This window comes from Lepus europaeus, chromosome 5, assembly GCF_033115175.1.
Source record: "Lepus europaeus isolate LE1 chromosome 5, mLepTim1.pri, whole genome shotgun sequence".
Taxonomy (NCBI): domain Eukaryota; kingdom Metazoa; phylum Chordata; class Mammalia; order Lagomorpha; family Leporidae; genus Lepus; species Lepus europaeus.
In genome coordinates, this window is record NC_084831.1 from 156,433,357 (window position 1) to 156,444,389 (window position 11,033).

General features: G+C 48.4%; 1 protein-coding gene and 1 pseudogene across 1 annotated transcript in view; one reads left to right on the forward strand and one right to left on the reverse strand.

The window, feature by feature from the left end:
- Positions 1–915: 915 nt before the first annotated feature.
- MRPS14 (mitochondrial ribosomal protein S14) overlaps positions 916–11,033 on the forward strand; it is a 32,484-nt gene continuing 22,366 nt past the window's right edge. The window contains exons 1-2 of the mRNA XM_062193839.1: positions 916–1,002; positions 7,233–7,391. Of these exons, the coding sequence (XP_062049823.1) occupies positions 958–1,002; positions 7,233–7,391 (204 nt within the window). The 5' untranslated portion in view covers positions 916–957. The remainder of the gene's footprint in view (positions 1,003–7,232; positions 7,392–11,033) is intronic.
- On the reverse strand, positions 10,054–10,644 carry LOC133760524 (U1 small nuclear ribonucleoprotein C-like; annotated as a pseudogene).

Consider the following 11,033-nt stretch of genomic DNA (forward strand, 5'->3'; position numbering starts at 1 on the left):
CTGCCTCTCTGTAACTCTGCCTTTCAAATCAATCAACCTTAAAAAAGAAAAAGAAAAGGCAGAGGTACAGAACGAGGAGGGAAGTGAGGGGGAATCTTCCTTCTGCTGGTTCATTTAGCAAATGGCTGCAGCAGTCAGGACCGGGCCAGGCCAAGGCCAGGAACCTGGGCAGTTTCCGGGTCTCCCACGTGAGTGCAGGGGCCCAAGGACTTGGGCCATCTTCTGCTGTTTTCCCAGGCCACAGCAGAGAGCTGGATCGGAAGTGGAGCAGCTGGGGTATCCGATCCGGCATTGCAGGCGGTGGCTTCACTGCCCCACGGTGCGGCCCAAGCGCTGGTTTTCGGACAGGAAGCAGGTGACAGGGCATGGAGCTGGCACCCCACGTGGGGAGGGAACGCCAGGCACGTCATGGCTGAGCTAGGCACAGGGGCTGACTGGGCAGCTTCTACCACGACAGGGTTGTCTCTGCCAGGCCCCCGGCCCATCTCCCGTGTTCCCGTGAACTTGAACCTTGAAGGAAGTGCAGACAGCTGTCCCCCATCCCGGAGGGCTCCTGCCTAACGGGGCAGCACTCCCAGAGGCAGGGGCTGCCCCAGCTGACCCCTGCCCTCCCCACAGCGCGCACCGGCGCCTGGGTGGCACGCGAGGGGCCCTCCCAGGCGAGCTGCCAGGGCCGGGACCCGAACCCGTGCTGCTCCTTCCCCGCAAGCGCGCAGGTAGAACCCGAACACGGCAGCAGCTGTCCTCCTCACGCCCCCATCACCCTCGCGATGCGAGCAGGGTCGTGGGTGGATCCACAGAGTGCACAAAACGGACGGACTGTGTGATGCAGAGGGCCCCGGCCCCAGCTCGCGCCCCTAGTTCCGAAATACCGCGAGAGTTCAACCCCCAAGCCCCGCCCCCTGCTTCCGGCCGTGTTAATAAAGTTGCCGCTGTTTGACGTTCGCGGCGGACAACATGGCGGCGGCCGTGGTGGGCTGCGTGCTGCGGCGGGTCCAGCAGGTTAGGCGTGGACCCCGACCCCTGCCCTGTCCCTGGAGTCCGCGGACTCTGCCGTCGGGGCTGTCCTGGGCGGGCCAGTCCGGGGTTCTCCCGCCACCGCGTCTCCCCTCCGGCGGCTCGGGGGAGATGGCGTTGGCGGTGTCAGTTGTTGGGCCCAGAGCCGGCTTGCGTTGGAGGCCGCGGGAGGAGAGGGCCCGCGGAGTGAGGTCTCCCGGGCTTCGGCGTTGTGCACTGTGCAGGGGCCCCGGCAGGAGCCGTCCGGCGGCGGGAGGGAGCGAGCGACGGTCGGGTGCAGGGGCTCGGCGTCGGCTGGGCTTTGCACCTGCGCCCCAGCGGGTTCGGTGACGGGGAGAGAGGTCGGGGGTACGAGAACCGCCAGGCTCTGAAGGAGGGGGAATCGGTCACCAGGCGGAGGGAGGGGACCAAGAAGGAATTCTGCTTTCACGTGCCGGAGTGGCGGCACGTCTGTGTATTGAAGGGAAAGCTGGTCGTGGGGGGAGAGGCGTTGCTGGAGCTGTGTCCGTGTGGGCCCACGGCGATGGGGTCTTGTCGCTGAGGGCTGGTCTTCGGAACTCAGGGCCGACCCGTGGCTAACAGATGTGACGCCAATCGCATGGTAATTGAACGTGTGCTAGTATCCACTTTGAAGTGAAAAGCAGGGGGCCGGGGCCGGGGGCTGAGCCACCTGCTGAGTGAGCTTCCTGAATTCCCCCGGGGAAGGCAGCGAAGAGGCTGAAGTTCCCGGGCCTCTGCCACCCATGTAGGAGGCCGGACGGCGTTCCCGTCTCCTGGCCCAGACCTGGCTGTTGTGGCCATTTGGGGAAGGAACCAGCAGATGGAAGATCTCTGTCTGCCTTTCAAATAAATACGTCTCTTAACATAATGGAAAACAGGTGAAATTAATTTTAATGTAAGTTTTGTTTAGCCAGGTGTCTCCTCCATATTGTTGTTTTGATGAGATATTTGCATTCTGTTTTCAATGCTGCATTTTCAAAATCTGGTTTATATCTTAGACTTAATGTATATCCCAGTTTGAATGCTGAATTTTCCACGATTAAGATGGAAAATGTAGCTCTGCCGAAACAGTAAACACGTTTAATGTTCACATAGCTTCAGTTCTAAATTTTAAGTTAATTAAAATTGGGAATTATGTGCCCCGGTTGCACTAGGCCGTTGCAAGTGTTTACCAGCCAAGTGTGGCTGATGGCACTGCACTGGGCCGAGCAGCCCTGTAGTACCAGGAGGAAATGTAGCGCATAGGGAGCAGATGCTAGAAAGTGGCACTGGGAATTCTGGAAATTCCCTTCTGATTGCTTCCAGTTACATAATCTAGGGAATTGAAGTCTCCAGCTGTGTGTCAGGAATTTAAGGAAATAGTTGGGAATGGGCGGGAAGAATAGTGAGGAGAATTGGAGTAAGTTCAGAGAAGTGAGAGGCCCAGACAGTTAAGGTGTACTTGAGAGTAACATTGTATGTACAGACCATGGAATTCAAGCTGGGTAAGAAAGGAAGCCCAGAGACCAGAAGTGGAAAGTTGAGAGAGAGCCAGGAGACAGGAACGCCGTCTGGCCTCCTACATGGGTGGCAGAGGCCCGGGAACTTCAGCCTCTTCCACTGCCTTCCCAGGGGGAATTCAGGAAGCTCACTCAGCAGGTGGCTCAGCCCCTGCCCCGGCCCCAGCCCCCTGCTTTTTACTTCAGTGTGGATACCAGAACATGTTTAATTACAATGCGATTGGCATTACATTTCTGTTAGCACTGCCACAGGTCGGCCCTCTGAGTTCTGAAGACAGCCCTCAGCGACAAGACCCCATCACTGTTGGCCGACACGGACACAGCTCCAGCAACGTCTCTCACTCCTACATTACCAGCTTTTCCTTTAATACACAAAGATGCCGTTACTTCTGGCATGTGAAAACAGAATTCCTTCTTAATCCACCTCCCCTCCACTTGACCTATTTTCCCTCCTTAACTCCTTTAGAGGCTTGTGGGTACTGGTAGCTCCTAACTGTCCTTGGCAGGACCAAGGGAGTGGAAGTTCCAGAAGGCTGGGTATTAGCATGTTGGGAGGAATGAGCTCGAAAGGTGACCAGAGAACGAGATACAAAACCGAAATGACAGAGATGAACTTATTAATCACAAAAGACACGGACATTAGTAGGGGAAAGTGCAGGACAAAAATCATTGAAGGAGAGGAGTGCAGAGAACAAAGAAGTCAGAGTGTTTCTCACGTGCATCGGAGTCACCAGGAATTAGGACAGGAAGAGTGGAGAGGGACTGTGAGCCGGGATCCAGATCGCTACGGTGAGAGGAGCGGCAGGGCCCGCAGGAGACAGCCGCAGCAGTGCGCAGTTGGGGGCGGCAGGAGAGCCGAGCCAGGAGCTTTCCAGGGTCTGAAAGCTGCAGTGAAGAGCAGAGAGAACACTGGCGGGGTGGGGGTCAGGATTCAGCCAGAATAGGAACGTCAAGGAGAGGTTAAGAAACTGAGGATTTTTTTTTTTTTTAAAGAATATTTATTTGAAAGTTACACACAGAGAGGGGAGAGAGAGAGGTCTTCTATCCACCAGTTCACTCCCCAATTGGCCACAACGGCCGGAGCTGCACTGATATGAAGCCAGAGCCTCCTTCCAGGTCTCCCACATGGGTGCAGGGGCCCAAGGACTTGGGCCATCCTCCACTGCTTTCCCAGGTCACAGCAGAGAATGGGTCAGAAGTGGAGCAGCCGGGATTTGAACTGGCGTCCATATGGGCTGCCGGGACTGCACTTGGCGGCCTCACCCACTACGCCACAGCGCCAGCCTGGAACTGAGGATTTAAAAGATTTTGATGATGAATTGAAGAGGGCCCAGTGGAAGAGATTTAGGGGGTGAAAGGGGTTAGAAATAGGAGCAGGGCAGGGTGTGTAAGGAGCAGAATAGAACACTTACAAAGTGATAAGAAGTAAGTGCCAGTTCCGATGTGGACAAACAGTATAAAACACAGAAGCAATATACTAGGCCATTAAGTGTTTTATTTTGAAAGTATATTACTTCCATAATAAAAAAAGTTTGTAAAAAAAATGAAAGGTCATTTAAAAATCTATTAGAAGATAGTACAAAAGATATGATTAGTAATAGTTTGAAAAATAAAGAACTGTTAATTGTTTTTTAACTCTTGAAGTTTCATTGGTAAAAGCAAACTTCACAATGCTCCTGAACATGAATTATTTCTCATTGAGTGATTGTTGCTGTGGTCTTAAGACCCCCTGTGTATTTTGCTCATTTCTGTGCTTGGTTTGGGCTGACTGCTCCTTTACCCCACAACTGTATCAAAATTCTGTCAGTCTTTTTTTTTTAATTAATTAATTTATTTGAAAGAGTTACACAGAAAGGAGAGGCAGAGAGAGAGGTCTTCCATCCAGTGGTTCACTCCCCAATTGGCTGCAACAGCCACTCAGGAGCCAGGAGCTTCTTCCGGGTCTCCCACGCAGGTTCAGGGGCCCAAGGACTTGGGCCATCTTCTACTGCTTTCCCAGGCCATAGCAGAGAGCTGGATCAGAAGTGGAACAGCTGGGTCTCGAACCAGCACCCATATGGGATGCTGGCGCTTCAGGCCAGGTCATTAACCTGCTGCACCACAGCGCTGGCCCTCTGTCAGTCTTCTAAGGCTTGTGTAAGTCCCCCTTCCACAACACACATTTCCAGGCACAGTTACAATGGGATTCGTCAGTCAGGTGCCAGATGAATATGTAAATTCTGTTCACACAGAACACTTACTCTATTTTATAGGATGGAGTGTTGCTCAGTTCTAGAACAGAAAAGAAAACCAATTGAGACCTTTAAAAATAAAATTCCATTCAGCTTATCTTATAACCAGAAGATTAAACATTATGATGGATCCATACAGTAGAATATTATGTAATCTCAAGTAAAAAACATGTTAACATACAGATGTGGAAAGAACTCTGCGTTATATATAAAAAGTATATATTTTAAGATTAATTTATTTGAAAGGTAGAGTTAGATGTTCCATCTGCTGGTTACTCCCAGATGGCTGCAACAGCTGGGTCTGTGCCAGGCCAGGCGGAAGCCAGGGGACGGGAACACTACCAGGTCATCTGTGTGGATGACAGGGACCCAAGTACTTGGACCATCTTACGTTGCTTTCCCAAGAGCATTAGCAGGGAGCTGGACTGGAACTGGAGCAGCCGGGACTCAAATCAGTGCTCATATAGGATGTTAGCATCCCTAGCAGCAGCTTAACCCACTGTGCCACAATGCCAACCCCATCTCAGCTGTATTGCTAAGTGAAAAAAGGGGGTGTGTGAAAAATGGAAGGGGGTGTATATATTTGTATTGAAAAAAGTCTGTGAAGGGCCAACGCTGTGGCGCAGTGGGTTAAAGCCCTGGCCTGAAGCGCCGGCATCCCATATGGGTGCCAGTTCTAGTCCCGGCTGCTCCTCTTCCAATCCAGCTCTCTGCTAGGGCCTGGGAAAGCAGTAGAGGATGGCCCAGGTCCCTGGGCTCCTGCACCCACGTGAGAGACCGGAAGAAGCTCCTGGCTCCTGGCTTCAGATTGGTGCAGCTCTGGCTGTTGCGGCCATCTGGGGAGTGAATCATCGGATGGAAGACCTCTCTCTCTCTCTCTCTCTGCCTCTCCCCTCTCTCTGTAACTCTTTCAAATAAAATAAATATTTTTTAAAAAGTCTGTGAAGGAATATACAAGAAACTATTAACAGTGGTACTTAAAGTGATTGGAGGTCACTGGTCAGGTAGGAGAGAGATTTTACACTCTTTATACTTTTTTGGTTCTTGAATCATATAACTGTTAACCTACCTGAAGATCAAACGGAATTATGTTAAAAATCCCTGGGGAGGGGCTGGCATTATTGTGTAGTGGATAAAAGCTGCAACACTGGCATCCCGTACGGGCTCCAGTTCAAGTCCTGGCTGCTCTACTTTCGATACAGCTCCCTGCTAATGCACCTGGGGAAGCCATGGAGGACGGCCCAAGTGCTTGGGCCCCTGCGCCTATGTGGGAGACCCAGATGAAGCTCCTGGCTTCAGCCTGGCCCACCCCCAGCCATTTGGGGAATAAACCAGTGGATAGATGATCTCTGTTGCGTCTCTCCCTCTGTAACGGCCTTTCAAATAAAAACAGGAAGAAATCTCTGGGGCTGGTGTTGTGGTGCAGCAGTTCAAGTCCTGACTCCTCTACTTCCAGTCCAGCTTCATGGTGCCCCTGTGTGGAGAGGCAGATAAGGGCCCACCTCCCGTGTAGCACACCAGGTGGACCTGGCCCAGCTCTGGCTATTGCAGCTCTTTGGGATGTGAACAAATGAATGGAAGATTTCTCTGTGTCTCTGTCTCTTTTGCTCTGCCTTTCAAATAAATTAATCTTAAAAAAATACCTGAGGGGCTGGCACTGTGGAGCAGCAGGTTAAAGCCCTGGCCTGTAGCGCCAAAATCTCATATTGATGCTGGTTCTAGTCCTGGCTGCTCCACATTCGATCTGGCTCCCTGCTAGTGTGCCTGGGAAAGCAGTAGAGGATGGGCTAAATTCCTGGGCCCTTGTACCCACGTGGGAGACCTGGAAGAAGCTCCTGGCTTTGGATTGGCCATTTGGGGAGTGAACCAGTGGATGGAAGACCTCTCTCTCTCTGTCTACGTCTGTAACTCTGTTGTTCAAATAAATAAATCTATAAAAAAATACTTAAAGTTTCTACCTTTCAGCACATGCTGTTGGCATAATGTTCATTGTTATCACTTTAATTTCATGTATATTCATTTTTTTTTTCAAAGATTTATGCATTTTACTTGAAAGTCACAGAAGGAGAGGCAGAGAGAGAGATCCTCCATCCGGTGGTTCACTCCACAGATGGCCGCAATGGCCAGAACTGTGCCGATTTGAAGCCAGGAGCCAGGAGCTTCCTCCGGGTCTCTCACATGGTGCAGGGGCCCAAAGACCTGGGCCATCTTCTGCTTTGCCAGGCCATAGCAGAGAGCTGAATTGGAAGTGGAGCACCTGGGACTTGAACCGGTGCCCATATGGGATGCCAGCACCACAGGCAGTGGCCCCCCCACTACACCACAGCACTAGCCCCTGTATATTCATTTAATTTAGTCTTAATTATGAAGTATTATTTTAAATGACTAAAGAAACTTTTAATAGTGTCATAATGAGTAGCTGCTAGAGGGTTGGGGAACACTCCTAGATCCTGGGCCTGTCTTATTCTTTGTCTCTTTCTTGTAGTTGGTTCCTTTATCAGCTTCAGGCCAAATTCGAGGTTACTACGTAGACTGGAAAATGTTGCGTGATGTGAAGAGACGAAAACTGGCCTATGAATATGCGGATGAGAGGCTGCGGATCAATTCGCTGAGGAAGAATACCATTTTACCAAAAGATCTTCAGGTTAGCTAGTTAAGATTAAGTCTCTCTCTCCCTATCACAAGGTCATGAACTCGAGCTATCTCACTTTTAATACTGGAGAATAAGATGGGATACACCAAGTCAACACAAACAGCCTTGAAACTACTAGTGGCGAGTTTCAGGTGAAAGACTACGGCTGACCAGCCCTGCAGCCATTTCATCATGAGAGCCTTAGGAAGGACTGCTGAATGGTGACCCGGCCAGAGGTGGCTTTCATGTACTTTATATATACACATTGAGGAACATTGACACTCGCCCCCCCCCCCCCCCCCCGCCCATGCCCCAGCCCTTCCTCCCCCTCCCTCTCACATTTCCACTCTTAATATTACAAAAATATATTTTCAATGTATTTAATGATAGTGTAGCTAAGCCTACATTAAATAAGAGTTCAGCAGATAATATGAAGAGGAAAAAAAACTATTCCTCAATGGAAGAGACGAGGGCTACGAACAGTTATTGCATCTCAATATGTCTTTCACTCCAATACATTGCGTTTCAGGTACTCTGTTAGTTACCTCAGATCAGGAAAACATATCTGTCTTTTGGGGACTGGCTTATCTCACTAAGTACAATGCTTTCCAGTTGTGCCTATGTTGCAAAAGGCAGGATTTTTCTTTTTCTTTTTCACAACTGAGTAGTACTCCATAGTCTATAAATGTACCATAATTTCCTTCCTTATCCAGTCAACAGTTGATGGACATCTGGGTTGATTCTGTATCAGCTATTGTGAATGGTGAACATGGCGGGACAGAGAACTCTTTCATATACTGATTTCTTTTGGTTTGGGTAAATTCCCAGGAGTAGGATGGCTAAATCATATGGTAGGTGTATATTCAGATTTCTGAGGTATCTCCATACTGTGTTCCACAGTGGCTGCACCAGTTTACTTTCCCACCAGCCGTGGACCAATGTACCTTTTCCCCACATCCTGCCAGCATTCGTCCTATGTTGATTTCTGTATGAGAGCTATTCTAACGGGAGTGAGGTGAAACCTCCTTGTGGTTTTGATTTGCGGTTCCCTGATGGTCAGTGATTCAGAATGTTTTCTCAAGTGTCTGTTGGCCATTGATATTTCCTACATGCCTTTTCAAGTCCTTTGTCCATTTCTTCACTGGATTGTTTGTTTTGTTGATGTTTTATTTCTTGAGTTCTTTATGGATTCTGGAAGTTAACCCTTTATCATTGTGTAGTTTGCAAATATTTTCTCCCGTTCTGTTAGTTGCTTCTTAAGTTTGCGGAGTGTTTTTGGCAGCTTGACGTAATCCCATTTGTCGATTTCGGCGTTGATTGCCTGTGCTTCTGGGGTCTTTTCCAAGAAGTCTTTGCCTGTGCCAATATCTTGTCCGTGTTTTCTAATGATTTGATGGTATTGGGTCATAGATTGATATCGTTGATCTATTTTGAGTAAGTTTTTGTGAAATGTGTAAGGTTGGGCTCTAGTTTCATACTTTTGCATGTGGAGATCCAGTTTGCCCAGCACCATTTGTTGAAGACTGTCCTTGCTCCGGGGATTGATTTTAGCTCCTTTGTCAAAGTTAAGTTGGTTGTAGATGCGTGGGTTGATTTCTGGTGTTTAATTCTGTTCCATTGGTCTGTCCATCTGTTTCTGTGCTGGTACCAGGCTGTTCTGATGATAACTGCCCTGTAGTTTGTCTTGAAATCTAGTATTGTGATGCCTCTGGCTTTGTTTTTGTAGTATAGGATTGCTGTAGCTCCTTGGGGTCTCCTGTGTCTCCATGTGAATCACAGCGTTGTGTTTTCTCTGAGAAGAATGTCTTTGGCATTGATTGGCCTTGAGTATGTGAACTGCTTTCCTTATTATGGACATTTTGATGACACTGATTCTTCTGAACACCGAAGATTTTTCCTTTTTTCTGTGTGTCTTCTGTTTCTTTCATTAATGTTTTGTAATTCTCATTGTAGAAATATTTGACATGCTTGGTTAAATATATTCCAAGGTATTTTATTCTTTTTGGAGGTATTTTGAATGGGATTGATTTTAGTTCTTTTTTGACCATGGGCCGTGGCATTGTCTGTGTATACAAAGGCTGTTGATTTTTGTGTATTGACTTTATATCCTGCTACCTTATCAAACTCTTCTAGGAGTTCCAATAATCTCTCGGTGGAGTCCTTTGGATACCCCATGTATAGAATTATGTCATCTGCAAAGAGGTATAGTTTGATTTCTTCCTTCCTAATTTGTTTCCCTTTAATTTCTTTTTCTTGCCTAATGGCTCTTTTTGAAACTTCCAGGATTATATTGAATAGCAATTATGAGAGGGGGCATCCTTTTTTTGTTCCGGGATCTTAAGAGGAGTGCTTCCAGCTTTTCCTCATTCAGTAGGATGCTGGCCGTGGGTTTGTCATAAATTGCTTTGATTGTGTTGAGGAATATTCCTCTATACCCAATTTGTTTGGAGATTTCATCATGAAAGGGTGTTGTATTTTATTTATTTATTTATTTTTAACTAAAAGCGTTGACAATTTTATTTTCACATTTCACAACACAAATGAAAACTGCACTTTTTGAAATCCCACTTCCCCCCAAGAGTATTCTTTCTTCAATAAGAAGGGGGAGCAAGTCTTCTTTGTCATGTGTTAGAAAACACCCAGAGTCACAGCACCGTGATCTCCTGGTGAAGCAGAACAAGCGGTACAGAACTGCCAGGAAGAGGCCTCCCCTCTCTCCTTACCTGTCCGGCCGAGTCATTCCTGGACGAGTGGGCACCATCATGGGACGGGCAGGAGGTCTCATCATTGGGGGCCTGGCATCATTGGCATATGGCCTCCCATGGGTGGCCTCATTCCAGGAGCAGGTCCCCCTGGCATCATCCCAGGAGGAGGAGGGCCCATCATTGGCATCATGGGAGGGGGGGCCTCCCATATGAGGTGCAGGCATCATACCAGGGCGAGGAGGACCCGGGAGACGGGGAGGTGGGATCATCACTCCTGCAGGAGGAGGAGCAGAGAATGGAGTAGGCGGTATCTTTCCTTGTTGAAATGCAGCCGTTGTTTTGTCGATCAGGCTCTGAGCCTGCTCTTCCATCCATTTCTGATAGTAGTCTTTCACATTCTCTTTGTGTTTCCTACCACTGCACTGCGTCTTTCTCACAGATGGGGAGTCCTGGGTGAGGTACGTATCGCAGTGGTCACAGTAAAACTTGGGCGTGTTGCTCTGCAGGCCCTTGGCCACTCCGTTCCAGGGTGTTGCATTTTTATCATGCTTTCTCTGCATCTATTGAGGTAATCATGGCTTTTGTTCAGCAGTTTGTTCATGTGCTGTATCACATTGATTTGTGAATGTTGAACCTCCCTGCATAGCAGGCATGAATCCCACGTGGTCCAGGCGAATGATCTTTCTAGTGTATTGTTGGAGTCAATTACCTAGTATTTTGTTGAAGATATTTGTTTATTTGTTCATCAGGGAGATTGGTCTGTAGTTCTCTTTCTTTGTTGCATCTGTTTCAGGAATTAAGGTGATGGTGGCTTCATAGAAAGAATTTGGGAAGATTCTCTGAATTGTTTTGAATAGTTTGAGAAGAAGTGGAGTTAGTTCTTCTTTAAATGTCTGGTAGAACTCAGGAGTGAAGCCATCTGGTCCTGGACTTTTCTTTGTTGGGAGGG